The sequence below is a fragment of the Hippopotamus amphibius genome, chromosome 12 (assembly GCF_030028045.1).
Source record: "Hippopotamus amphibius kiboko isolate mHipAmp2 chromosome 12, mHipAmp2.hap2, whole genome shotgun sequence".
Lineage (NCBI taxonomy): Eukaryota > Metazoa > Chordata > Mammalia > Artiodactyla > Hippopotamidae > Hippopotamus > Hippopotamus amphibius.
The window spans coordinates 1,074,407-1,101,319 of NC_080197.1; the positions used below are offsets into that span (position 1 = coordinate 1,074,407).

Consider the following 26,913-nt stretch of genomic DNA (forward strand, 5'->3'; position numbering starts at 1 on the left):
GGCCGGGGGGCTCCCAGGGGCGCCGCCTGGGCGGGGGGGCGGGGGAAGGGCCGGGGCCCGCGGCGCGGCCTGGCAGTGTCCAGGGGCGCTCCCCACGCGCAGGAGAGACCAGCCGCCCCCGCCCCTCACTCCCCGTGCGGGCCACACTCCTCCGCCTCCCCCAGCGATCAGGTTCTCCTGAGGAAGGACCCAGAGAGCCCAGGTTCTCTCACTTACGAGGTCACCCTTGGGGCCGCGGAACCCCTCTGGGCCCCTCTCGCCTCTGTCACCCTGCAACGACAAGGGGGGACAGTGAGAGCGTTAAACTCAGGAAAGCGGGGGGGCAGGACAAGGCTGCTGAGGCCGCAGAGGCCAGAGGGACGCTGGCCACGCCTCACCTCACGTCTGGAAAGAGAGCAAGTGTCCCACGAGGGACAGGCAGGCTCCTTTGGTAGGTGCGCCCCTCCCCCAGCCGTGTCTACTGGTACCTGCCCAGGTGTCACGTGTGACACCCCCCCCAGGTGTGCCCACGGGACGGTGCAGCCCTGGGAAGGGCCGGGGCAGCTCAGTGGGGCTGGGGAGGCGTCTGATGGAGGAAGAGAGGGGGGAACAGAGCCTGGGCCTGCACGGGGCACCCTCCACCCCCGGGCACACACGTACCACTTTCCCAGGGGCTCCTGGGATCCCAGGGGGCCCGCGGAACCCGATGGGACCCTGCGGAGGAGAAAGGTGCGCTTGAGCCTCTCGTCTGGAGCCTGGGCAGCGCCCCCCAGAGCACCCGGCTCTGTCCAGAGGGGCGCTGCTGGGGACCCCCACCCGAGCCCACCGTGGTCCCCAGGCCCCCGCCCCCCCCACCCTTGCCAAGGCCTCCCCTACTGTCCCCCATCTGCCCTCCCATCCCCCTTGGGCCTGAGCCACAAAAGTCTTCACAGGCCCTGGTTTGGGGAACCGTCCGGCGCGTGGAGGCCCAGAGGCAGCCCTGCGGAGGGCACACAGCCACCTACGGCCACTGCCGAGGGCCCGCGCCCACGGGGCCCACCTGGCATCTGGAGGTGCCCCCCACAACCACCTCTTGACCTCGGGCTGGCCCACAGCCCCTCAAGGGCCTGGCGAGCCAGGGGCGGGGGGGGGTGGAGGCTGGCAGACTTACGCGGTCCCCGGGGGGTCCGAGTGGCCCTGGAGATCCTCGTAGGCCCCGTGGACCCTGCAGGGAGAGAGCTGGAGCTGCAGGGGCCGGCCTGGCAGCCCTCTGGACTGCACACCCCCCCGAGGAGCCACCAAAGGGCCCTGGTATCGTCCCTAAAAGCCCTCGCTCAGGACCCACACCCCAGTTCCCATCCTGGGAGTTGGTGGACGGGCCCTACCTCACATCCTCACCTGTCAAACCCCTCCCCCTACTCACCTGCAAACCCACGGTGCCCGGGATGCCAGGGGGCCCAGGGGGGCCAGGGTCGCCCTGCAAGAGAGGCGGAGAAAGCAGTGGTTGGTAGGGTCAGCCCCGAGCTCTCCATGCCCGCTGCCCGCCCCCCACCCAAGCCCGTGCGGTGGGAGGCACTGCCCCCCTTCACAGCTGAACCTGGGAGGCCCAGCGAGGCTGCCCTGTGTGCTCCGCTCCAGCAAGGACGCCAGCCCTCCCCAGACACCTCCTCCTGGGGGGGGGGGGGGACGGGCCCTCTGCGGCTCCCGTGGCTGTCTGGCCGCTCCCACCACGCTGGAGGGCGCCCGGCCCCCGCCCCAGCCTGCGGGCGAGGACGCAGGGATGGCCTCCAGGCAGTGGCCATGAGGGAGGGTGGCAGGGACTGTTGGGGGCCCCTTTGGGCCTGAAGCCAACCTTCTCCAGCCTCCAGTGGGCCTGTCCAAGCTCAGGGAGCTTCCACGTGAGGCCAGGTGGGGGAGGGGTCTGTCCAGAGACCCCAAATCCTCCGGCTCTGACAGCCAGGCCCCGAGAGGGAGGTGTGCACAGAAGCGGCTCTGTCAGGTGCGCCCACACCCGCGGGGCAGCCAGTGCCGCCCCACGCGCCCCCGACCCCAGCAGATCCCAGCCCCCGAGCGCCTCTTCCTCCCCGCCCCCAGCCGGGTCGCCACCGCCGCTGCTCCTGCAGGTTTCACCTTCTCCCCGTCCTTGCCGACCTCTCCTGGCTCCCCTTTGTAGCCGGTGGGGCCCTGAAAGACAGCGGTGGGTGCACGGTCACAAACCCGCCCCACAGGCAGCCCTGAGCCAGTGAAGGCCTGCCTGCCCCCCGCCCCCCACCCCCAGCCAGGGAAAACGGAGGCCGGGTTGGGAGGAGCTGGGCCGGGCCCGGGGGGCGGTGTGGGGGCCTGATGCCAGCTTTCCCCCAGGCCCTCTTTCAGTGCCCCCTAGCGGGTCACCAGAGTGAAGGGGACAGGGACAGAGCAAAGTCCCCCAGCAGGGCAGGGGCCAGTCCCCCTTGCTTCCTGCAACAACCCCGCAACCAGAGCAGGCTTTCTGGGCCCCCACCTCCCCGCCCCCGGTCTCCGCCCACGTGGGGGCCTGGCCGCCTCCTACAGGGTGTGGAGGTGGACGGGGGTCTGAGTCCACCCTTGGGGGCCGCTCACCTTGAACCCTGGCATTCCCGGGGGGCCTGGGGGGCCTGGCGGGCAGATGGCCGGGCACTGTTGGGAAGCAGATGGGTCAGACCCCTCTCAGTACAACAGGGGCCGGCGCGGAGGCCAGAGGCCAGGGATCCTGAGGTGGGCCAGGTGGTGTGGATGAAGGGGCGCTCGGGCCACAGGGGGCCTCCTGGCGAGCCCGGACAGGGCCTCACCCAGGGCCACCACGGGGCGCGGCGGGGCGCCGCGGAGCCAGACGGCGGCCGCGAGCCCCTCCCAGCCGCCTCCCCACACCCCCAGGGCAGCGTCAAAGCAGCTATTCAGGCTGGTGGCTGCTGGCTTCACAAAGGGGCCTTTATCCCGCGCCCGGCTCTGCTCGGCGGGTCCCCTTGGTGCTCGGGGGCCTCAGGGAGGGACGGGCCGTCCTTGGGCACAGGCCACGCGCGCCACAGCTGGGGTCTCGCTGAGCCCGGGGCGGCGAGGGGGTTTCGGGATCATTCCACGCTGACGTCCCCCAGCACCCGGGGCCCAGGCGTCACGCATGGGACGCCGGCGGGGGCGACAAGGGCCGGCAGGGGCCCCGGCGGGCAAGCGGGCTGGGCCCGGCTCTCCCGTTAACAGCTTCCAGCCGCTCCTCCGAGGAGGCCGGGTGTGGGCCCCGCCCCGGACAGCTGTACCCACGCAGCCCACGAAGCTCGGCCTCCAAAATCACTGGTTTTCTTCTTAAATGAGAAACAAAGCTCGACGACCAAAAGTGGGTCCCAGAGCCTCGTCTGGAAACGTCTGCGATGGGGAAACCTCCTGTCTGCACCCCCAGGGCAGCCAAGCTCGAAGAGGAGGCGTGGGATGGGTCAGCACGTGATTCCGCTTAAATGAACATCGATGCGCGACCTGCGCTGCCGTGCACGCGGGGGGATGGGGGGTTGTGCTGGTGCAGCGCCAGACCCGTGGGGAGGGGTTGCTGTCCTGAGAGCTGGTGCCGCCGGCCCTGTGCCCGTCCTTAGGGCGCCCCGTGCCTGCCTGCCTGTGCTCTCCAGGTGGGGCCCCTCCCACCAAGACAGGCGCCCCCACAGAAAGCCTTCACAAAGGCTGCACGTGCTCACCTGAAGGTCCGTCGCGCCTTCGGGAAGGACCCCTGGGTGACCCTGGAACACAGAGGCGCCCCCTTTGACGTGGCCCGCGGACCCTCCCTGCCCACCCTCCACCACTTGACACCACCTGGGGACTTGGGGCCCTTCATCCCCCCGGGGCCAGTGCCGGGTCCTGCTGGCTCCCACCCCGCAGGGCACGTGACAGTGATAGAAACCACCTGCCCTCGGGACAGGGTGGCCACCAGGCCTGAGCCCCACGAGCCCCAGGGCGGCTGACCCACCCCGCTCCAGCCTGGACGTGGCCAGACTCTCCACGCGGACACGGGTCCTGGGGCGGGGGACCCCGGGGGCCTGAGGATGGGCACCCTGGGGACAGGAGGGGCAAGCCCACCACGCAGTCATTCACGCCTGGGACTCCCCCCAGGAAGCTCTAGAGCCCTGCCCAGTACTCACAGGAGGGCCAGGTGGTCCCGGGGGGCCAGGGAGGCCTGGGAGTCCAGAGGGTCCCTGTGGGGGGTCACGACTTAGAGCAGGACCAGCCCCACCTGAGGGGGGACGGCCAGCTGCCTCCAGAGAGACGCCACCCCCTCTAAAGATGCCCGTACGGGGGCGCTCCCGACACCGCCCCCTGCCCCGCCCCGGCCTTGGGCAGCCTGAGATCTGCTCTGCCCTGTCCTGGGCGGCAGCCACCAGGGCCCACCAGGAAAGGGGCGCAGGAGGGGGAGGGGGAGGGAAAAGGGAAGAGAAGCTGAGAGCCCCCCCCTCCATGGCAGCATCTGGGGAGTCCTGGGAGCCACTCACCGGGGGACCCCGGAGGCCAAGTCCACCTGGGACGCCGCTCACCCCTGCCTCTCCCTGGGGGAGGTAAGAAGTGAGATCCCTGGGGGAGTCCAGACCCGGCTCCCGCATCCCCACACAGGGCCACCTGCCCCTCCTAAGGGGTGGGGACTCAGGGTGGGGGGTCAGGCCGCTGTTCCCTTCCAAGAAGCCCCACCCCCAGCCCTGGTTTGGGACCTGGTGGCCATGTCGGCTCTGGGTGTGGCGGGCACGCCTGGGGCGGGGCACAAGGGTTCCTGGTACTCACGGGGGGTCCAGGGAGGCCTTTGCCCTGCAATGCCAGGCACGGGGTTAGAACTTGCTGCGGACGGGAGGAGGCTGTCCACCACCCACCCCATCCCCCTGAGCGGTCAGGTGGCTTGTTGGGGACGAGGGGCCCAGCCAGGGAGCAGCCCCAGGAGAAGCTGCAGAGGGGCTGCAGACGTGCAACTTTGGGGCCCTTCAAACTCCCACCAGGAGGAGACAGTACTCACCCCCAGCCCAGGTGGCCCTGGGGGTCCCAGACTTCCCTGCAGAAGGAAATGGGGCGTCAGGGGTGGGCTGGCCCATGCACCCTTGCCTGTGTCTGCAAGCCTGTTCCCCGCCCTCCCAAGTCCATCTCCCGTGAGGAGGCAGTCCCTGTTTTACAGAAGACTGACGGTGGGGGGACCTCTGATGTCCCAGGGGCCTGGGACGCGTCCTTTACCAACAATCCTGCTGAAAAAAAGCCAGAAAAGGTCCCTTTGTGGGGGCGCTGCTGCAGGCAGGACGGGCCACCAGGAAGGCCCACGCCAGGTGTGACCTGAGCCACACGAAAGAGCTCCTGCAGGAAGCCCTCGGGCCTCCTTGGCCCACCGCTGGGAGACCCAAACCTCAGCAGCTGCCCTGCCTGTCTGCTCGGCACCCTCCTGGCCCTCCTGCTGCCTTGCATCCCAAGGAAGAGGTCCTTGTACGGGAGACCCCTTCTCTCCTGTGTCCCAGGCTCCCTGCCGAAAAGTCTGGAGCCAGCCCACCCTCCCTTACCTCCCCCCCGCCCCCCCCAACCCGCTCGGCATCACCAAAGGACCTGCCGGCTGCAGGCAGCCACTCTCTTCCTTGTTTCGCACTCAGAACACTCCCATAGCCCAGTTCCCAAAGGCAGGGCTGTGTCCTGAGTCCCTCCCACCCCCACCCCAGCGCGGCCCCCCGGCCTCTGCACCCCAGGGCTGGGGGACGGTCTCTTCTTGAAGGCGGCACGGAGAGGGAGTGTTGGGCTCAGCTTTGCACTTGGAGCCACAGGAGGAGTTGGTTGAACAGAAGGGGGGTTTTAGTGAACAATGGTCAGACTCGGGGAACGGGCTGGGTGACCGTGGGCCACTGGGGTGGGCACAGAGGGAGGGGCAGCGGTTCACCAGGGCAGGAGGGCACGTGGGGCCAGTCACGCCCCACCCATACCAGCCCCCCCAACACAGTCTGAGGGCTGGGACAGCTCTGACCAGAGGGGGCGGGGGACAGGGCACTTACCCTGTGTCCACCTGCCCTCCCGCCCCCTCCACCCCACGGCAGGGGCAGGGCCCAGCCAGTGCAGTCACGGCAGCTGCTCAGAACCCACGCCCTGCGCACGGGCGGTGCTCAGCCCGGCCGCCCCGGCGGGGACCTCGCCACCGCGCTGCCCCCGCTGGACGTGGCGCCCGCCTTACCCGTTCTCCGGGCGCGCCCTTGGGTCCAGGGTGTCCATCCTGCCCGGTCAGTCCCTGGGGAGGAGGCGAAGGAGGCCTGGAGGACCCGCCCCCGCAGGGGAGGAGCCAGCCACGGGCCCTTCCCTAACTAAAGCCAGTCCAGAGAACAGGAAGACCCTCCGGTCTGGCCCCTACCCCTCTGGCCCCACCCACCGTCCGCCGGGTGTGAGGTGCCAGGGTGGGGGCAGGGGTGGGAAGCTGGCTGCCCAGCGGGCAGGAGAGTTCCCCCTCGGACCTCCTCCAGTGCGCGCAAAGCTCCTGGTCCTGGGGCCAGGCCTTGACTCCCAGGGACCCCCGCCCTCCCCCGCCAACGCAGCTACCCCGCAGCTCTGAGGGTCTGGATAATGGGCCTTTGTTCCCAGAGAAGCCAGAGCTGGCGGACATTCACCTCTCCTGTGCGCTGGCGCTGTCGTCTGGCAGACAGAGCCAGACACTATCGGGCCTGGGATGAAGGCCAGGGGACCCTGCTGGGGGACATCCGGAGACCCTCTGGGGCCTGGCTTTCCGGCTTGAGCTGCCCCCGCTGGAGAACAGCCATTAAACCTGACTCCTGGGCGCCGGGATGGAGCCCCTCCAGGCCGGGAGGGGAGTGGGGGGCTCGTGGGAGGAGGAGGAGCAGGGGAGGGAGGGGCCCGCACACTCACGTCCACACCCGGCAGTCCCGGCGGCCCGGCCTCTCCCGCTTTTCCTGGCTTCCCTGGGGCCCCTTTCGGTCCCTGTCGGGGGAGAGGGCGGAGGCGTGAGGGAAGCTCTGGCCAGAGCCTTGGCCTCCACCAAGAGGGAACGTGTCCCCCAGCGGGGCACGCCGCAGCAGCCCGCCAGGGGCCCCTCTCCAGCACAGCCCCGGCCCGCCCTGTTGGCCGGCCCACCCCTTGCTGGCCCCAAGAGGGCGTCCCCCTCCAGCTGCCTCTACCCTTCTCGGGTCACATCTGCAGGACACTCCCCCAGGTGCTTACACCTCCCCAGTGGGGCCCTTTGTGGGACCCCCCATGGGTCCGGACTCTCAATTCCGGGGCCTGAACAGCGCCAGGACGGCTCACCTGTGGGAGCTCTGACGGGCTGGACGTGCAGAGCTGTCTCGACCCCTCCCCTGGCCCGCGGGGCACGTGCCCAAACAAGCTTCAAAGCCCGACGCTGCCCGTAGACGCACCGGGCCCCACCCCCTCCTCCTCCCCCCCTCCCGCTCTGCTCCTGCTCTGAGGCCTCCCCTTTGGTGACCCAGGCCCCCGCGTGGTGGGAAGGGGTGTCAATGACCCCCCTGTTCTGAGCCCACCCCTCCCCTGCAGAATACAAGGAGGCCGCCTCCCCCCTCCCCCACCGCCGCCAGGACACTCACCGAGGGCCCAGGCACACCGGGAGGGCCAGCTTCTCCCTGCAGAGGGGGAGATGCCCACGTGTGACCAGCTGTCCCCGGGAAACGCCGCCCCAGGGGAGGCCCCGGGAGGTGAGATGGAGCCCCTCACCCTGTCGCCCACCCCTGGGGGCACCTCCCCTCTAGGGCCAGGCGCAGAGGCAGATGGTGGGGGGAGGGTTGAGCCGGACAGACTGGGGCGTGAGGCCACTCTGAGGGCACAGGGGCACCCCAGAGACGACGGGAGGTGTCAGGAAGCCACACCCCTCCTCCTGCCTGAGAAACTCCAGAAGACTGGTGGGCGGTGGCAGCCGCCCAGACACACAGAGGACCGGGAAGGCACCCTGGCACCCCCCACCCTGACGACCACGAGGTCTGGAATCTTCTGCTGGAGGCTTCCAGCCCCGGTTTTAAGTGGAAACATCCCCAGAGGGAATGACTGGGCACCTGGCTCCTGTCCCCTGGGGAGCCCTGGGGCACCAGGTGTCCAGCCCCACGGGAGGGGGGGGGCGGCCACCTGGGTCCAGGGCCCCACGCGGCTGCACTGAGCCACGGCCCCGTGGAGGGTGTGGCGGGAGGGAGACTCGGGGCCATCAAGGGCCAGGTGGGGCCCTGGGGACTCAGAAGGAGGCCGGTGAAGGGCGGCCCCCCCGGGCAACAGTGCTGGTGAGGAGAGGCCTGGAGGACCTGTGGGCTGGGGCTCTCTGCCCAGGCGGGTCCTGGGGGCAGCGGCCGGGTCTCACCTGCCTCCCACGCTGCTTGGGGCACGCTAGGCTGGGACGCCTTAGAAGACGCCACGTCCGGGGCACCGCCAGCCCCCAGCCCCCTCCAAGGCTGACTCCAGCCTCGAGCAGCTGCCAACGAGGCCCACCCAGGGGACAGGCCGCGCACCTGGGCCTCCAGCCCCAGAAAAGAGGAGGGTGGGCCCCTCCGGGGACCCAGAGACACACACCCAGTGCCCACACTTCCAGCCCAAAGAGCACCACGGAGCCCCCCTCCCTGTCCCGGGGGGCCACCCCCGGAAGGAACAAGGATTGTCTTTGTCCCCTTTCCCATCCCACGGGGTGCCGCCTCATCACCCCAACGTCGCCCCAGCCCTGGGAGGTGAAAGCAGTTTTCTCCCCATCAGGCCTGGGGCTCGGGAGGTCGGGGCCGGAGCGAGGACCCCACAGGTGCTCCCCCGCCGTCCCCATCCCCCAAACTCACATCGATGCCGTCCTTGCCCGGCTTCCCGGGTGGCCCTTGGGGGCCGGGGGGGCCTCGAGGTCCCAGTTTCTGAAATGGAGAAATGGCATCCGACAGCTGCACCCCCGCCCTCTGCTGCTGGGGCGGTCCCCCTGGCCGGCCCCGGGGCCAGCCCGACGGCGCGCCCCTTCTTCCAGCGCTGGAGAAGAGCGAGGGCCTGCTCAGGGGCCCGCACCCTGCGCCCCCCAGACCCTTGGGCCTTGGCAGTGTCCCCTGCGGCCTCCCCTGGCCAGGAGGGGCCGCGCCAGGCCCCAGCGCCACCGGGGACAAAGGCCACATTGTGCCCCTCTGGGGGGGACACAGCGCTGGCCGCGAACCCCGCCTGGTGAGGAAGGGCAGCCCCCGGCTCATCTCCGAGGTGTCCCGGCTTCCGGAGGGGCGCGGCCGGACGGTGGGGAGCCCGTGCCCAGGCGGTGAGGAAGCTGCGGGGTGACAAGACGGTGCCTGCCGTCCCCAAGCGCCCAGGGCCTCCTGGCTCCCTCGCTGACCCAGGGTGGCTTTGGGTGGTAGCTTCGGCGGGCGACGGGGGGACGCTTGTTCCCGGCCGCGAGGCTCGACGGCCGACCTCGGGGCCACGGACCCCCCCGGATCGTGTTCGAAGGCGAGCCCAGCGTGCCCGGGGCCCCGTGCTCACCTGCGCCCTGGTCACGGTCACGGTCACGGTGACGGCCAGGAGCTGCCCGAGCAGGAGCAGGGCCAGGGCGGGGGCTCCGGCCATGGCTGCACTCGCGCTCTGAGCGGAGCCGGCGGTGGCAGGGCCTGAGCTCAGCTCGGCGGGCGGGGCTGGCGGTGGGCTGGACGCCGGCCAGTTCCCGCCTCACCGGCTCTCCTCGCACAAGCCCCCCATTCAGCCGGGCCCACCTGGGTGGGCGGGGGCTTCCGTGCGCCGCCCCGCGCCTCCCTGCAGAGCCAGCCACGGGAAAAAAAGAAACCCAGCGGCAGTCTGGGGGCCAGCCTCCGAGTTAAAATTATCCTGGGACCGGTGAGTTACACACATACACCTTTCAGCAAAAAAGAAAGAGGCTCTTTTCTCCCCTTGGTCCTCAACCAGGGTGTGGAGAGGAAGAACCCCACGCTGAAGGCCTCCTTTGGAGGAGGGGCAGTCCTAGTTCTGTGGGGGAGGTGGGGTGAGTCTCCCTCTCCTCTCCAGGGTCCTGAGAGGGCCCCAGGCTGCCCAAGGCCCGGGGAAGACCCCCAGGGAGGGCGGACGCGCCCGCGCCAGGGCCCAGAGGGGGCCACCACGGCCCTGATTCCTGCTCCGGTGCCCTGCTGTGGGCAGAATAGTCTAGGGTCATGCCTGCTAGGCTGGAACACTGCCTCCCTCCCAGCCCCCAGGGCCCTCACCCCAAACTTTAACTGTACTGGGTGGTCCGTCCACGTGAACCAGCACGGGCACCCGGCAGCCCCACCCCCAAATCAAAGTGGGGGCCCGGCAGAGGGGAAGACCCACCGTAACCCTGGGGCCCGCGCGAAAGCGTGACGAAGAGGAGCTGAGGCTGGTGTCGGCTGTGCCTGTTTCGCACAAGCCTTGGCAGCTCAGGGGTCGCCACATGCGGGCAAGCTGTGCATGGGGAGCGCACGGGGACAGCAAGGTAAGGGGTGCGCCCAGGACAGCACCTGGGGCCAGGAGGACTCGATCCCCCCGCAACACCCAGGTCACCCATGCAGCCCACGGAACGCTCAGAACCCCAGCCCCGCCCCAGGTGTCCGAATCTTTAGAATTCCCCAGGAAATGCTGCTTTAGCATGAGCTTCTTTTCTGCAGGTGGGAACTCAGAACTCCTGAGACGATGGGAATTAGCCCAGGAGGCAGCGCGCACGGAGGCCAGTTAAGACGCTCCCTCCCTGCTGGGCTCAGCTGTGGGCCGCGCTTCAGGCGTGGCCACACCCCCCAGAGGGAAGGGCCCAGAGACTCTCCCAAGCTCCCCCGCTCCGGACAGGTCAGAGTCCTCCTAGGACGGGGCGGGGCAGGCTGCTGCACCCCACCGCGACCCCCAAGGCCTCCTGCCTGGTCCCCCTCCTTCCAGCAGCCCCATGCCCGCTACGTGCCAGAGGACCCCTGCGGGACCACACTCCGAGGAAGCCTGGCTGGGAAGTCAGGGAGGCGACCTGCTGCCTGGACTCGCGCCCCCGCACCGCGCCCTACAAACCCGCTCCCCGCCTTCTGCTGCCGGGAAGCACCCCTCCCCCTGGAAAGCAGCCCCTGCCTCGAAGCCCGAACAGCCGCAGTGGCCTGGGGGGAGGCCACGGGGCCGGCCGGCCCCACGCCCACCTGTTTCGGGCCATCGCTCTCCCCGAAGCTGGGGGTCAGGCGGGCCCCAGCCGCCGGCCCGCCCGGCCCCAGGCCCCACCGAGGGGCACGGACCCTGCCCCCCGGGGTGGCTCCAGTGGGGTCTACCCACTTCAGGCTCCAGGCTCCTGCATCTGAACCCGAGGCCCACGGTGGTCTGGACGGAGACCCTGACCACCGGGGCCACTGGGAGCTGACGCCGGCCCCACGCCCATCCCAGCAGGCGACTTCCAGCTGGTCCACCCCTCCCCACGGGACGGGAGCTGCCGGGAGCCTCCGCCGCTCAGAGCGACCTCCACTCCCTTCCCCACCCGGAGGCGCGACCCCCACCACTTCCGCGTCGCAGAAAGGCCTGTGTCAGGAGGGGAGGGGTCCCGGCCCCGGGGACGAAGCCAGCTGAGGGGCGGGGGCTGCTGGGGGAGGGGGCGCTCCGTGGTCCCACGCCCGGTCTCGGAGGGCCTGGGGGTCTCTGTGCGGAGGACCGCCGGGGTGGGGACAGAGGGGACAGAGCCGCGGCGCACACCACGACACGACGCTGCTCCCCAGCTCCGTCTCCCCACACTTTTGCACCCGTGACAGAAGACAGCCAAGGGGCTGAGGCTCTGGGAGGGCGTGGGGTCAGGGTGCGTTCTGGGGCTGAGTGCTGGGGGGCACGCGTGCCCAGGAGCGCGGCACCCCAGGCACTTCCAAGGGCAAAGGGGTGCCACGGCCGAGCCACGTTCACCCATGGGAGTCCAGCCAGGGTCGCTCACGAAGCCAGCCCCTCCCCCGCCCCGGCCCCACGGGGCCACTGTCCACGCCCGGACGCGCAAAGTCAAATCCGTTTATTCAGAAAAGGAAAGGCCTCCGCACCAGGTTAAGAAAATGAGCCCCCCTCCCACCCCCAGACCCTGAGGGGCCACGTTACGACGGTTGGCGGGGGCCCTGGTGAGAGGAGGAAGGAGGCGGGAAGTGAGGTTGAGGTGAGGAGGATGCGGAAACTTTGGCCTTCCCCGAGGGCGGGGCCCGTCCTTCCCGCGGCTGCAGTGACCGCTGCAGTGACCCCCAGGGAGAGGCCCGCAGAGCTGGGCACTGAGAAGAGCTGGCATCATGGCTCCCGGGCCAGCGACAGGGCAGGGCCAGCAGGCCCCCGCGCATCTCCTTCCCTAAGGCTCTCCGGGCTGGACAGAGGACCCCGCCTCCGTGGCCTCCGCACTCTCAGCCCTGTCATCCGCCTCTGGTCCTGCGGTGGCGGGGCTCCCGGGGGCACCCTGCTCTGGCCCTGCCTGGCCTTCTGCTTCCTCTTTGACCCCATGCTCACCCTCTTCGGCCTCTGGGCACCCTGAAGGGGCAGGGGGCTGGGTGGCGGCCGGCGTCAGGGCACCGTCAGCAGCTGCCACCCCACTGCCATCCCTGGCACCCTGGTCCGTCTTCCTTCGCTTTCGCACCTCATCGGCCACCTTGGCCCCTAGGGGCTGGGGGCAGGGCTGCGCGGCCTCCTCCGGGGCCTGGCCGCCCACTTCCTGGGTCTCCGCCCCAAGGCTCCCCTGGCTGAGGGCACAGCCCTCCAGGTTCAGGGCGATCTTCTCCACCTCCGAGGCGCTTGGGCCCGGCTCCGCTGGGGCCCGCTCCCGCAGATTCGCCTCCAGCTTCCTCTTCTTGCTCTCCTTGGGGCTTGGAGACTCCGGCCCCTGCTCCTCACCGGCCTCATCTCCCTGGTCCTTCTCCAAGGCTCCGACCTCCCGGGGCTCTGTGCTGGGCGGCTGCGGACCCTCAGCAGCCGCGTCCCCCTCCTCGTCCCTCCCCGGCCTGCAGGTCTGCCCCTGGGTGCCGGCCTCAAGGAGGGGGTCCCCGGGGCTCTCCTCCCCCTTGGCCCACGTCGGGCGTGCTGGCCGGGGCGAGCAGGGCGGAGAGCACGGCCTGAATTTCCGCAGCCTGTCGTGGGGCCCCCAGACGAACCTGCAGCGGGGCCGGAAGTGCTCCCAGGCGAAGTACAGCAGCTCGCGGCGCTGGTGCCGGCACCGCACGGTGAACACGAAGTAGTCCAGGGTGCTCTGCCGCAGGCCGGGCAGCTGCCGGCGCACCAGCGTCTCCTCCAGGAAGAAGCGGGCCAGGGGCGCCTGGTAGTGCGCCAGGCCCAGCTCCCCCAGGGACTTGAGGATGCGGGTGATGCGCAGGTTGTTGTGGCTGTGCCTGGCGGGGACGGGGGGGCGCTGGCGGGGCTGCACGTGGGCGGGCGGCGCTCAGCGAACCCGCCCTTCCCCCCCCGTACCCCCATCCTCCCTCAACAGCCTGAGGTCCACCAGCAGAAGCACTCTGGCCCACAGGCCAGTCCCCATCCCCACCCGCTGGCCCTCCAGGGCCCCACTCCCCGAGGAGACAGCCTCTGGGCCTGGGTCGTGTAGGTGGAGGACTGTGATGCGTCCTCCAGAAGGGCGACTGTCCCCTTGGTCCCACAGAACACCCACCCCCAGCACGGCCGGTGGAGAACCAGATGGGGACCCTCTAGAGGCGGGGGCCTCAGTCACCCATGTGCGAGGTGCTTGTCCCATCAGCAGTCATGCCCTGTGCCCCCCCCCAGCCCACTGCTTCCCAAGGGGGCAAGGGGAGCAGGCCTGCCACGCCCACCGGGCGAAGGTGACGGAGCCCTCCGGCAACGTGACCGATGCCCACGTGGGCAGCAGGGCACAGCCAAGCAGCCTGCAGCCACGTGGCTTTCTTTAGTTCTCACAGCCCTATCGGGAGGGTCCACCTAGACACGGAAGCAAGGAGGACGCCCAGAGCCTCAGGCCCTGGCCCGGGAGAAGGGGCGTCCTCACCAGTTGAGGTTCTGGAAGCGCTTCTGGTAGTTCTGCGCGCGGCACACCCGGCCCGTGTCTCGGTCCTTGAGCTGGATTCCGAAGAAGCCCAGCATGAGCTCGTAGGCCTGGACCAACCGATCCCTGACCTCCGTGGAACTTTTAAATGCCTGGAAAACACCCCCAAAAGCAGCAGAGAGCTCAGTAGTGGCACCAATGCGGTCGGGGGGCTGCACACCTCCCTCGGGCCCCGATTCATCCCTGGCCTCAGCTCAGACCCTTAGAGTAAAGCGCGAGGGTGCGGAAGCCCGGGGACTCTCTTTACTCTGAGCTGCGCAAGGTCTCCCTGGGGCCGGAGGGATCTGCTGCAGCCCCGAGAGGAACTCCCTGACCTGCGGGAGGACCTAGGAGATTCTGGGGCTGGACGCGGGGCAGCAAGCACCCACCCGGCCCCCCGGTGCACCTGCTGGGCCTTCCTCTCGAGCTTCCTGGCTCCTGGAGTCCCCTCCCGACCCTCCAGGGTATCCCCGATCCAGCCCAAACCAGGGCTGACCGAGGCAAAGCCCGGTCACAGACTCTGGACCCTGCCCTGGACCCCCAGATGTGAGCAACCCTTGCCGTCCGATTTCTCTGGAAGTCTGCAAGGAACACTCGGGGCGAAAGATGAAGACCGCTTGGGCGGGAAGGGAACCACACAAGGGGGTGGGCGGGGGTGTTTCTCCCAAAGGGGCACGCGAACACCGGCGGCCAGCTGCGACCCCTCCCCAGGCCTTCAGAGCTCACCTCGACCTCCTGGAGCGTCAGGGGCTTGGCGTGCCAGTTCACTCCCGGCTCCCGCAGGGGAAACAGCCTGTGAGAGAAGAGATGGCACCGGCCCCGTCAGTGGCAGACGTGGGCCACCGGCCCCTGGGCACTCACTGGCTGGGTGGCCTGGGGCAACTCTCTGCTCGACTCCGGGGGCTGGCTGGACCACACGTGCCACACGTGCTGTGGCCTCTCGCCAGTCAATAAAGCCAAGGGGCAAGGGCATGAGAACTCCAGGGAGGGTGCCCGGGATGAGGGCCCAGGACAGACCCACCTGCCGGAGTCCCAGCCCAACCGCCCAGCAGCACGGGCCCCTGCCAGCCACACCCCGGGCAGCCCCCATTCCTTTCCACGCTCGGTCTTCTCTTCCTCCCGTCGCTAACGCTGCCGGATTACTCCCCGGGGATACCTGTGCCCCGGGGAGGACCCCTGTAAGCCACCCTTAAAGGACTCTGCGTCTGCGGGGCAGCGTCTGGGGCACCTCAAGGCACGGTGAGAACCCGCCCCGCGGCAGAGGGGCTCCAGCAAGCCAGCGGGCCTGCTGCTCTTCCTGCCCCCCAGGAAGGGGGGGTCAGCTCCCAGCGGCAGAGGCTGTTGACAGCTAGAGAACCCAGAGGAGCCCGACCTGCGAACCCGGTCTCCTCCACGCTGGCGCGTCGCCGGGCACTGGGCACCGAGGGCACCGCGCCTGCTCAGCAAGCACCTGCCTGGGGAGGCGGAGCCAGACCCCAGCCTCCGAGGGGCCTCGAGCCCCTCCTCCAGAGCCCCTCCTCCGGAGCCCCGCCCGGCCCCGCCCACTCACCACTGGATGTAGGAGTGGTTGTCCTCCAGGAGGTCGTACTCTTCCTTCCAGTTCTTAAGTATGTCCTCAATGAAGCAGCCTGGGAGCCCCACGGGGACAAATCAGGGGACACGTCAGCCGGGGCTCCCGAAAGCCCCTCGCCTCCCCCCACCATGAGGACCTTGAGGCTTGTGTGACTTTAACCCAACTTTGGCTGACTGCCACTCTGCAGTCTGGAAGGCGGGCCTTTACTGCTGACGGAGGGCAGCCCCGAGTGGGCAGCCACGCTGGGCACTCTGGGTGGGCGAGGGCCCGGGAGGCCCCATCGGGAAGGGACAGGCAGTCCCAGACCTGCAGCTGCCTTTGCGGAAAGGGGCCTCATCGCACCCCACAAAGCCCAGGCTGCTCGGGGGAACTCTGCCCTCAGGCAGAACCTGCAGCCTGGTCCCCCGCAGGGCAGCCCATTTCTGCAAAGGGCCAGGAGGCGGAGGGTGGAGGCTGTGCGGCCACGGGCCTGCGCTGTGACCGGAAGGCAGCCACCGACGATGCGTAAGCGCACAGGTGTGGGTGGTTCAGGTGAACGCTCACCATGGACGCCGAAAGTTGAATCTCGTGTGATTTTCATGTCACAAAATGTTATTATACCTTAAAGTTCCCCCATACATTTAAAAACATAAAACCTGTTCTTTTCTGTTAGTTTATATAGGCGGCTTTCCCACTAGAGAGAGTCAAGTAGTCGTGACAGAGGCTGTGGGGCCTGCAAAGCCCCCAACATTCACTGCCTGGCCTTTCTCAGAGAATGTTGGCTAACGGGTCCGGCCAGAGCGCTGGGCCCCGGCAGCCCCTCAGCAGCTTCCGGGGGCCGCCGTGAGGCTATCTGGGAGCCACATGTCCAGACCAGGTCCCAGCAGGCCAGACAGGCAGAGGGCAGAAGGGAGCCCCCCCAGGACGGAGCTGCCCGTGGCTGAGCAGGTACACACCGTCCGGCAGGAATGGAATCTCATTTTTGTAGAAACTCAGGTTGGGCATGTCCCCGTTGTCATCTCCTTCTACCAAATCCTGAGGAGTCAGAGAGGGTGACGGTCAGTCAGGACCTCAACAAAACAGGCTGCCTCCAAGGGCCCCTCACACGACAGCATTTCGGGACGGGTGGGAGGGAGGGGGGCGTCTGCGCTCGGCCTGGGAACCTCCAGACATCCCGAAGGCTGGTGAAGAGCTCCTGTCAAGCCTGGGCCCCCCGCCCCGCAGGTGAGGACCGGCCTCCACACTTGGGGGCAGCAGCCCCGCTGACCACCAGCCATGACCTTCCCCTCCTCACCCATGGGGGCCAGGACTGGGAGGTCCCCTTCATCTGCACCCCAGAGACAGCCCAGGGGTTGCCTGAGACTCTTGGGTGCAGAGGGCAGGGGCTGAGGGTGACAAGGAGGCCGAGGGCTGGGCTGGCGGTGACACCCCCTGTGGTTGAGCTGCCAGCTGCCACCGTCACGTGTTTAAAGCTGGGAGTCAGGGTGTCGCGCTGTCACCCTGCGATTCGGGGAAGGAGGAGCCGGCCCGGCTGGGGTTTCCAGCAGGACATGGGACAACGTCTGAGAAGAAGGGCTGGGGGGACGCTGGCCAGCTGGCCTTCTCTGGGAGGAGGATTTGGTCCTGGGTGGGCTGCAGGGGTCAAGGGCGCTGCAGGCAGCTACGTACCGGGTAGTGGTGCCGGTACCTGCGTGTGTCCCGTGCGGCTCGCCAGTTTCGGGACCCTATCACCTTGAGCTGGGAAGAGAGGAGCCTAGATGAGACCCTCCCCACTCCTCCAGACAGCCAGCAAGCAGGACCCACCCCAGGGAGCCCCCATCCCGGTGAGGGTAGAAGGACCTGGGCGAGCTGTCAGCAAAATCAGAGGGGGCCGGAGCAGCTGGCGTGACGCGGGCCCCCTGCTGCCCGCTCCAGCCCTCAGGACCCCCAGGCCAGTGTGCATTCTTGGGGCGGGGCCCGGGTGGGGCCCTCTCCCACTCCAGCTTCACCGTCTCCTCCCGTGTCTGCTGGCTACCCGGCTCGGATCGCACCCCAGGACCTCACCTGGGGACCCCGCCTCCCCAGCACTTCCTCCTTGCATTATGCTCTAAATTGTCACCTAAGGGGCTGTGTCCCTAAGGGCAGTGGCCTTGCCACCTACAGCCCCAGGAGGGGCCCCGGATGCTTCCCACGAGGGGCTTCTTAGCCAGATGCCAGTCTGGCCAATGGACAGCGGGTGAAACTGAAACTCAGCAGAAGCTGGCAGCACCCATCCATCAGGTTCCACCTCTCTGTCTTCCTGGGTCAGCGCAAGAGGCTGGGTGCTGACCGACGCTGGTCGCATGCTCAGAGCAGGACCAGCTGCATGAAGGACAGGGCCCAGGACCAAGCACCAAAAAAGCCACACGGGGACCTGGGGGGGGGCGCCGCTGGGGAGGACCACAGAGGCCCCTGGGGGATGGGGAGCGGACTGGGGCTTCGTAAAGGGACGGAAACCACAGCAGGGAGGAGACAGGGAAGAGGGCAGAGGACTGTGGGCATCTCACAGGGAGGTCGAGGTGCCAGCACACTGCTTTCGGAGCGCGGCCTACGGAACCATGGTGGGGACCGTGTCCTCCCACTCAAGCTGTGCCACGCCCAGTGGGCGTCTGGGGAAAGACCCAGATTCCTGCCCTGTGACTCCTGTGATCTGTGACCCTGACCACTGTCCAGCCGACCTCCCCGAGGAACTCGGGCCCGCCTGAAACACTAGAGATGTGCCGAGGCCGCCCCTGGGGTCCCTCTCACTGGCCCACCACAGAGAGAAACCTGAGACCCAGAGCTCTCATCTGCTCCAGGGGGAATCCAACCCTGAGACCACACAAGCTGGAATTCAAGACTCCCTAGGCAGAGTGCCAAGACACCCTCGTCCCAAAGCAAGGGGGACACATGGTGACAGCTGTCCCCTGGGGCCTCTCTCTCACCTGGAACCCCAGCTGGAATAACCGCACCCACTCCGGGAATGTGACACCCGGTGGGTGCTATCAAGTAACCGCTGGTAATGAGTAACCGTGGTTGTGACAAGTAACCAGTGGTGACAAGTACGCGTAAGCGGTGGGCACAGCCGGCCGCCCTGGCTCAGGCGAACCGCACACGTGTAGCCTCCAAAGACGACGTGGGGCCAGCCCCAGCCGGGGCGGGCGGGCGCGGCACCCAGGGCGGGTCAGCGGGGGCGGGGCAGGCCGGGGGCTCCCGGCCTCAGGGAGGCTGGAGTCTCCGGCGCTGGGGCAGGGCCAGGTGCTCCCCGAGCAGCGCCAGGGTGGAGGCAGGGAGCGCCAGGAGGCCGAGAGGAGCGGCGGAGGTGGCCAGCGCTGAGGGCCGGGGCCTATGAGAGGACAGAGCCGAGGGCCTGAGGCTGGGATGCACAGGGCCGAGTCAGGGATGTGCGGGCATCCCCTTGGGGAGGTGTCACCACGCAGATCTGGTCCTGGGGACACAGGTCTGCGGGGGCCCATGGGACCCCTGCAAGGTGCCCTGGTGGGGGGGGGCGCGCGGGAGCGGGTGGGGGCGGATCTCCGGGTGTCCTGGGGATCACGACGGGGAAGGCGGGGGCGGGGACAGGGCCGGGAGGAGGGCAACCGCGGGAGATGGGAAGCCGGGCCCCACGCCGGGGCTCCGGGGAGACGCCTCCACACCCGGCCCCGGGGTGGGGGGAAGCGGTTTTCCAGGAGCCGGGCCTCGCCCCCTATTCCGCCGCGGCCTCCCCGGGGGCGCCGGGTCCCCAGCGCGCGGGGGCGGCACCTGGATCGCGATGGGCCGCGCGTCCGCCTCGGCCTCCGCGTGCCCCGGAGCGCCGGCCTCGCCCTCCTCATCGACCCCGGCCCTCCGGCCCTCGCCGTCCTCCTCCTCCTCGTCCTCCTCCCAGGTCGAGTCGCAGTCCGGGTCCTCCATGCTCCGGCGGCGGCGGCGGGACCCGCTCCGGCGGAAGCGAAAGTGAAAGAGGGAGGAAGCGCGGGGGCGGGCCGGGGGGCGGGCCGGGGGCGGGCCCGGGCTGCAGGCTCCGTCCGCCCCGCCCGGGGGAGGCCTGTCCCCAGGAGGCCCCACGGAAGGATGTCCCCCTGGAGGAGGAGACCCGTCCCCCCACCCCAAGAAAGCCCCTCCAGAGGTTGCTCCCCCATACCCGCCGTGGCGGTTTCTCCCTGGAGAGTTCCCCTGGAGGATGCTCCCCGAGGATACCCCTCAGGAGCCCCCCAGATCCCCTGGGAGAATGTCCCCCTGCAGGATGCTTGCCCCCAGCCCACCAACCTGAAAAATCTCTTCCATTGCCTGGGCATGTTCCCCTCCACCCCAGGATCCCCACCGGGAGCGTTCTCTCTTGGAGGATGCCCACCCCATCGATGTCCAGAACCATCTCCTGGAAGAAACCACCCACCCCCACGTTCCCCTCAGAAGAATGCAGCCCAGGATGCCCGCTCCTCTGAGGACGTTTCCAGAGGATCCCTGTCCCCCAGAGCACCCCCTGCCCAGAATGTCCCTTCCCCTCCAGAACATTCCCCCCGGAGGATACCTCCCTCCACCATGATGCCTGCCCCCCACCCCCGGGATGCCCTCAGGGAGGATGTTCCCCTGCAGGGTGGCCCCCCTGGAAGCGGTCCAGAGCAGATGTCTCCCTCTCTGCGAATGTGTGGAGGATGTCCCCCCAAGGATGCCCCCGGGCAGCTGTCCCCCAGGTGTCCCCCATCATGCCTTCCTTGGGAGACCCCCCCCCCCAGGATGCCCTCCAGGTGTTGACTGGGGCAGCCGTCTCATGAGATTTCCTTTGGGGAGTGACCTGCTTTCAAGCCCCCTCAGAGGGTCAGCAGAACCCATCTTCCTGGGGCAGTAGGACAGAGATCCCTGTGTCCCTCCCGAAGGTTCACAACGGGGCAGTGTGCTTCTTCAAGGCCAGCAGGAGAGTCTCTCTCCAGTAGGGAGAGTCCCATAGCGTACTGTCCTGGGGGGCTGACCTCCTGGCCCCTTTGCTGCATTGTAACGGTTATGAGAAGGCACAGGTGCCGCCGGGACGTACGAGCAGACACCAGGCAAAGACCCGAACACCGGGAGGCGGACATGACCAGGGGTCCCCCTCAGGGCTGTTCCACACAGACTGAGGCCCAGCCCCGCCCCCAGGGATGCCGACCTTGCCCATCCCTGCAAGTCAGTTACCAGGCCTCGGGGGATGTGACAGTCCTCGGGACATGACAGAGCCGCGCAGCTGGGGACGGCCCAGAGCTGAACAGAACCTGCTGATCTCAGCCGTGGGCGCAGCTGAAGAACCTTCTTGGTGGTGGTGCCAGCACCTTGCAGGCTTACCAACCTCCATTACCTCTCCGGGTACCATCTCACCTGGACCACTTTCTAAAAGGACAGTGGTGACTCCCCCAGAGGTATGGAGCTCTGGGCATTTCCGCAAATCGTCTGCCACTGATGGCTGGGTAGGTGTCGTAGGTGCCACGAGGAGCAGGAGATAGAGGCACTGCCCACAGTGGGTGGGGCTGGCCCACCGCAGAAGGCAGCCACGGGCCTGGCCTTCTCCTTAGCTGACTTGCCGCTGGCTTTGGGGACCCTGTCTGTGACTTCTGGGGGAGTGGGGACCTCTGACGGAAGCATCGATGGGTGCTGGGGTGCCCTCCAGCGCTGGGCGGCTCTGAGAGCACTTAGGGGCACAGGCTCCCCCCATCAGCCCCAGAAAACAGACAAGCACGCAGCAGAGGAGACAGGGCTGCGGGATGGCTTGCGGTGCTCAGAGCACGGCCTGTCCACGGCCGCCTGCTGCCACACACGAGGCTCGTTCTCAGCCGTTGCCCAGCTTCCACTTTACAAGTGCCAGTCGCACCCAACAGCACCTGGGCGCCGTCGAGATCCCCCCCCGTGGCAGGAGATTACATCCGACAGTGTGATCTTCCGTTGGAGTCGCCCCACGGGGCCCCCACGCAGCAGGTCTGACGGTGGGGGTGCCAGCTTCGGCCCCAGCTGCCCGCACAGGGTGGCTGGGCTGGAGGGCCAGGGCTGCTTGGGGTCGGCAGACCTGACACAGGACCCCCTGTGCCGGGCGTCGTCGGCCCTGCTGGGAACGTGGGCCCCGGCCGCGTGCTCACAGGCCCGAGGTGGCCGGGGACAGACCCCGAGCCGGGTGACCTCTCTGCCCATGGAGCTCCTGGCCTGGCCTGGTGGGCTCAGCGTGTTCTGACCTCCTGCTCCTGATGGGGGGAGACGGGTGGCATTCAGTGTCCTCGTGGTTTGTCACGATGAGGGCGCACACCTGCTGTCTTACTTGGGGGGCAGGCTGCTCCTCTCAAGACCAGCTCAGCCGGGATCCTCAGCTTTGTTGGTGGGAAGGAGGCACCCGCTCCGCCCCCTCCTTTGACATTTTGAGTTGGAAGTGGTTCGCGGGCAACAAAGTAGCCCGTCTGAACCTGCTGCTAGTTTGTGTATTCAATGTATCAAGTGCTGGAGTGCATCAAAGGGGAGCTTCAGTTATAAATCTTTCAAAAATACAACTTCCTATTGTAGGAAAAGGAAAAGTTAACTTAGTTTGGTATCAAACGCAGGCCACTCTGGGTTGCTTTTTGTGCTTTAATGTGCTTCCTTCAGTCAAACGCCAAGCGCCCCTCAGGCAGCCCGGGGCCCAGGCTGCGGCGGGTCGGCCCCCGTCCTGCCCCCTCCACACGCTCATTTGGTCTGTTTGCAAGTTACTCAGGAATACAAAAATAACCGCTACAAATTCTCTGTATCCGGCATATAAAAACTGAGCAAAAAGTATGTCAGTAGTCTGTTACCTTAAAACAAAACATCTCAGAAAAAATACAACAGGGGCTTAACTTCTGCAGTACTTTTTTCATATAAAACACTAGTAAAATAGGCTTCTTAAAAATTAAATAGTGAAATACCAACCAAATTATATACATCCTTACAGTACAAGTGAATGAGGCAAAATACCCAGTTCTCAGCCTCTCGGGTGGTGGAGGGGCCAGCGCCTGTGGCCTGACGCTCTCCCGCGGCCGCAGTCAGTTGGGAGGGAGTGGCGGACAGACGGGGAGGTGGGGGCCTCAGGGCAGAGGGAGGCCGCGTGCGACTGTCTGCGGTACCCGGCGCTCTGCCCACGCAGCCTGGTCCTCAGGCCCGGGCCGCCGCTGGCCACAGGCGCAGCTGCCCGACGCCACGGAAGCCACGTGTGTCCTGGGTGGCTGCGGCCCAGGCTCCCAGGCTCCTAGCTCTCGGGTCTCAGCAACTGGGCGGGGCCCGTCCTGGTCCTCGGGGGCATCCGGCCCCATGGGCTGAGGCACTGCGGGAGCCTCTGGCCCGAGGGCAGGCAGCAGGGCCGCGGGCATTCACTGCCGCTGCGGTGTCTACGTCCGGCGCCGCTTGGCCGCGCTGGGACTGGAGGGGTTGCTGTTGGCGGTCAGGACTTTGTCGGTGACCCGGCTGCGCTTCCGCTTGTCCGGCCCCTCTTTGGACCCCAAGTCCAAGTTGTTCTTGTCTTTGTCTTTGCTGGGCTTTTCTGTTGCTTTCCCCAAGCTTCCTGAAGATGAAAAAACTGGGAGACAAAATCATTTGGCTGAAAACAGAATATCCAAAATTTTATTTCATCTTCCTGTTCAGTGGAAAAGACCTACACCTACACACACGACACTGACCCCCAAAGGCTCCTCCCGAACTAGGGGCGCCCGTGTGGCCTGCCCCTCGGGGGAGCGAGGCCGGCCGCATCTGTCTCTGCTCCTCGGGGTCCGCCCTGCACTCTGACGGCTGCTGCCTGTCCTGCGTCAGTGGGACCCCCTCCTGCACCCTGTGACCGCTGACCAGGCCCGGGCTCAGGCCGCCCTGTACTCTCCCCCCACCACCGCGTGGGCCTGCGCAGCGGAAGCTGCCTTCTCAGCCGCGGAGCCAGACGCAGGGCCCTGGCTGCCCGTGACGCGGAGGCCTTGCTGGCTGGGTGCTGTGCCCCGGGGGCCCCAGGAGGCGCGGGCGAGCTCCACACTTACCATCCTCGGCCCCGTTGTGGGGGTCCACGTCTTCCTTCATTTCCTCTTTCATTTCCTCCTCAATGATCACCTTTCCTGTGGGGAGACGGCTGACCATGACCTAGAGCCCACGGTGGTGGGCGCCGTGACCCCATCCGACCTGCCGTGGCTGCTCCCGACCCGGGGGGCGTGTGTGTTCTTAAGGAAGCACCCGCCCCCGCCACCCCGGGGCCGCGCCCCCATCACCCTGCCAGTGACCCTCACTCCCCGAGGCATGTGACCGTCCCCCGGCACCACCGCCTGCCCCGGCTTCCTGGTCCCCAGATCTGCCCTCACCCAAGTCTCACCTTCTCGGACTTCTTGGATGATTTCTTCTGGAAGCACGAAGTTCCTCTCTGGATTTGGGAACGGAAGAATCTCAGACTCGTGCTGATAGCAAATAGAGCATTTAGGTTTTTTTTAAGAACCAAAAAAGAAAGTGTGATTTTTATATGTGACTTTTAAATGTCACATTTAAAAGAAAAAGTGACTAAAAATGTGTAAGAGCCAACTCAGGAGTGACCCACGAACGCACGTGACTGTGGGGGGCTGCAGCAGGCAGGCGCGAGGGGCTGAGACTTTCCTTCCTTCTCTTGTACAGTCTAGGAGGGCTGGCTTGTCACAGCAACCCCGAGAAGGCAACACTACAGTGTCAGCTACAGCAGGTGTCGTGGTGGAAGAATAAGGGTCTAGTGTCACCTGAGATGATGCCCGGGCAGCCCGGACGCTGGCACGCCCCCGGGGGCAGAATCAGGCCGTGCTGTCATGCTGCCTGGCGGCTGCGTGGGCTCTCTCTCCAGCAGGGTGCCTCCAGAGGCTGTGGCAGCCGTGAGGAAAGGCCACAGGGCCTCTGGTCCCGTCTACGGGGGTGGGAGCCCGGGAGTCAGCAGGGAAAGCCACCCCCATGGAAACCAAGTAGGTAAAGCAACATGGAGGGAGGTCACACATGCCAGAAGGGACAGAGACCCCAGAAACACAGACCAACGGACGAAGGGAAAGGTGAGCTGGCGGGAAAGGTCTCTGGGTTGGGAGGGAGATTCAGGAGACAGGGCTTCCAGTCCCCAACTCGGGAGCGGTGCTGACATGCCAGGTGGTCAGCGTGTAAATGTGCCGAACGTGTCGACCAACATCCGGGGGCTTCACAACCCCTGAGGGCTCTTGGGCTCACGGTCACCTTGCGGGGTGGGGTCCACGGACGTATCTTTACAAGGCCCCAGGTGACCGTGGCATCAGCTCCACAGGGGTGCTGGGGTCTGAGGAAGCGACGGGGGAAGGACTACCCGTCCTGGGGCTGAGACCCCTGGGTGGCCCCTGCAGTGTCACGGGGGCCCTGTGCTGGGTGTTGCAGCCACCGGACCCTCCGAGCCAGCGTTTGCACCATCTGTGTCTCCTACCGCACCAGGGGCCCCCCAGGACAGGGGCCCTGTCACACTCATCTCTGTGTCCAGCTCCTGGTCCCCAGCTTGGAGCTGGGGTACAGGAAGTGCCTGGGGGCCAGGTGACCCCCACCATGACAAGCACGGGAGCCCCGTCAAGCCGCTGAACACGGCGATGCTCGGGGAGCACAGCCCCAGTCCGCGGGCGCGGCGCCTCCGCACGGCCCGCTTTAGCTCAGAGGCTGCTCTCCCCTTTCTGCGCAAACGACTTGACTCGCCCGAGGCCCCCAAGGAGCGAGCAGCAGGGCCGCTTATGGACACAAGAAGGCCCAGGCTTCTCTCTCTGCATCAAGGACGCGCACCGGGTCTCAGCTGGGGGGCGGTGCAGCCCCGAGGGCTAAGGGGAGGCAGCGCCTGCCTGACCCCAGCACAGGCTCCCACCTGCTGGTCACCTGGCATCCCCACGCCCACCCACGCTCCAGACACCCCGGCCTCCTCTGTGTCCCCTGATGCACCGCTGCCTGCTGCCGCAGGGCCTTGACTCCTGCTGTTCCTCTGCCGGGAACGTTCACCTGTCTTTTCTGCTGTCCTGATTACCTAGTTAACCTGCTACCCCTCAGACACGGCCAGCTGCGGGTTCCGAGAAGCCCGGGCCCCTGCCTGCCTGCCTGGTTCACGTGGAAGCCACCACGTTCATCTTAATATGACCCAGACTTGGTCACCTCCCTGCCTACAGCACTCAGGGACCTTCCTCGAAGCTGACAATGGCCTAAGAGCCCCCTCCCATGGGCCTCGGCTCCCTAGTTATCTCCTGGCGAGATCTTAACTGACACCCCCTGTCCCCTCACCTAAGTTAGGTTCCATGCAATAACTAGCTATCGTCACCAGGCCTGTTTTTTTGTAAACGACTCAGAGCCATCTTGTTTAACGACTGGTCCCCCGTGGGACCTCCCAGACATCAAGGTCCCTGAGACCAGGGCCCGGCACAGACCCCGGAGGTGGAGAGGGCTCCCTGCCACCAGCTCTGTCTGGGGGAGGGAGGGAGGGGCTCTGGCCCCGGGAGGGCTGGGGAGGGTGGGGTCCAGCTCACCAGGGCCTGCATGTCATACATGGTGCTCAGGTGGTCCCAGATGACCTTGGATGGGACCTGCCGCCCGATGTTCTGGCTGAACTTGTCGCGGATACAGATCATGTGGAAGTGGCGGTTCACACCTGCAGAAGGAAGGGGTCAGCTTGCGGGGGCGCGGCGGGCCAGCAGGTCGGGTGGAGAAGAAGAGAGGTGGGGGGCAGAGGGGACACGAGCCGGGGGTGGGGGGGGAGAGGGAGGGAGGGAAGGCGGGAGGTACGGGGGGAGAGAGTGGGGACAGGAAGAGGCGGGCTCAGCGCGGGAGGAGGAGCGGGGCCCAGGCGGGCGCGCGGGGCGGGAGCGGGGGGCGGCGGGGTGCCCGCGCGGAGGCCCCGCCCCGCCCCGCGCCCCGCCCCCGCCCCGCGCGCCCCCGGCTGTTGCCCCCGCCCCGCCCCCACGCGGGCGCGCAGCCTCGGCGCGGCGCTCCGCTCACCGACGGGCTTGTGGCCGAGCATGGCGTGGAAGAGGCACACCTCCACCTCGGGGCTCCACACCACCGTCTCCTCGGCCGGGCTGGTGGCCGCCTCCCCCGGCCCCTTGTCGCCCGCCGCGCCGCCGCCGCCCGCCTCGGCCTCCCCCATGGCCCGGCCGCCCGGCGACGAGCCGCCGGCGGGAGCGGGCGCGGCCACGGGCTCCGCGCAGGCGCACTGGCGGGGCGGGCGCGCGCTCGGCGGGCTCGCAGTCGGGCCCGCGCGCGGCGCCGGCGCAGGCGCAGCTGAGGGCTGGGTCGCGGCGCCCCCTGGCGGCCCGCTCCCGCGGCGCGGCGCCGACCGAGCCGGCGGACGCCCGCAAGGAGTGTTTGGGGAGGGGGGCGGATGGGAACGCCCTGCATCGGGCGGTGGCGATGTCCGCACAGCTCGGGGCGAATCCCGCTGACCTGTACGCTCTAAACGGCGGAACCTCAAGTCACGCCTCAGTACAGCGGCCACGAAGAAAAAGGACAGGCAACCTACAACGCCTGCGAGTGC

General features: G+C 67.7%; 2 protein-coding genes across 2 annotated transcripts in view; both read right to left on the minus strand.

Annotated features, from left to right (window-relative positions):
* COL9A3 (collagen type IX alpha 3 chain) overlaps positions 1 to 19,647 on the minus strand; it is a 30,038-nt gene extending 10,391 nt beyond the window's left edge. Inside the window, 22 exon segments of the mRNA XM_057701191.1 lie at positions 217 to 270; positions 640 to 693; positions 1,130 to 1,183; positions 1,382 to 1,435; positions 2,089 to 2,142; positions 2,557 to 2,613; positions 3,654 to 3,695; positions 4,095 to 4,148; positions 4,443 to 4,496; positions 4,726 to 4,749; positions 4,952 to 4,987; positions 6,137 to 6,190; positions 6,820 to 6,891; positions 7,512 to 7,547; positions 8,733 to 8,801; positions 13,859 to 13,959; positions 13,962 to 14,007; positions 14,621 to 14,687; positions 15,444 to 15,522; positions 16,403 to 16,481; positions 17,115 to 17,183; positions 19,206 to 19,647. Coding sequence (XP_057557174.1) covers positions 217 to 270; positions 640 to 693; positions 1,130 to 1,183; positions 1,382 to 1,435; positions 2,089 to 2,142; positions 2,557 to 2,613; positions 3,654 to 3,695; positions 4,095 to 4,148; positions 4,443 to 4,496; positions 4,726 to 4,749; positions 4,952 to 4,987; positions 6,137 to 6,190; positions 6,820 to 6,891; positions 7,512 to 7,547; positions 8,733 to 8,801; positions 13,859 to 13,959; positions 13,962 to 14,007; positions 14,621 to 14,687; positions 15,444 to 15,522; positions 16,403 to 16,481; positions 17,115 to 17,183; positions 19,206 to 19,355 — 1,359 coding nt within the window. The 5' untranslated portion in view covers positions 19,356 to 19,647.
* Positions 19,648 to 21,862: 2,215 nt separating this feature from the next.
* MRGBP (MRG domain binding protein) lies at positions 21,863 to 26,583 on the minus strand. Its single transcript, XM_057701203.1, has 5 exons — positions 26,379 to 26,583; positions 25,910 to 26,031; positions 23,752 to 23,833; positions 23,426 to 23,500; positions 21,863 to 22,980 (listed from the first exon to the last, which is right to left on the minus strand). Exons 1-5 carry the CDS (start codon positions 26,524 to 26,526, stop codon positions 22,793 to 22,795), a joined length of 615 nt encoding a protein of 204 aa, XP_057557186.1. The 5' UTR covers positions 26,527 to 26,583; the 3' UTR covers positions 21,863 to 22,792.
* Positions 26,584 to 26,913: the final 330 nt, after the last annotated feature.

What these genes read in the sequence shown, in the direction of transcription:
- MRGBP (XM_057701203.1), bottom strand. Translation starts at nt 26,526, where the DNA reads ATGGGGGAGGCCGAGGCGGGCGGCGGCGGCGCGGCGGGCGACAAGGGG. An exon ending in GCTCGGCCACAAGCCCGTCG is followed by an intron (nt 26,032 to 26,378) that starts GTGAGCGGAGCG and finishes TTCCTTCTGCAG; the next exon opens with GTGTGAACCGCCACTTCCAC. An exon ending in CCACAACGGGGCCGAGGATG is followed by an intron (nt 22,981 to 23,425) that starts GTAAGTGTGGAG and finishes TTTGTCTCCCAG; the next exon opens with TTTTTTCATCTTCAGGAAGC.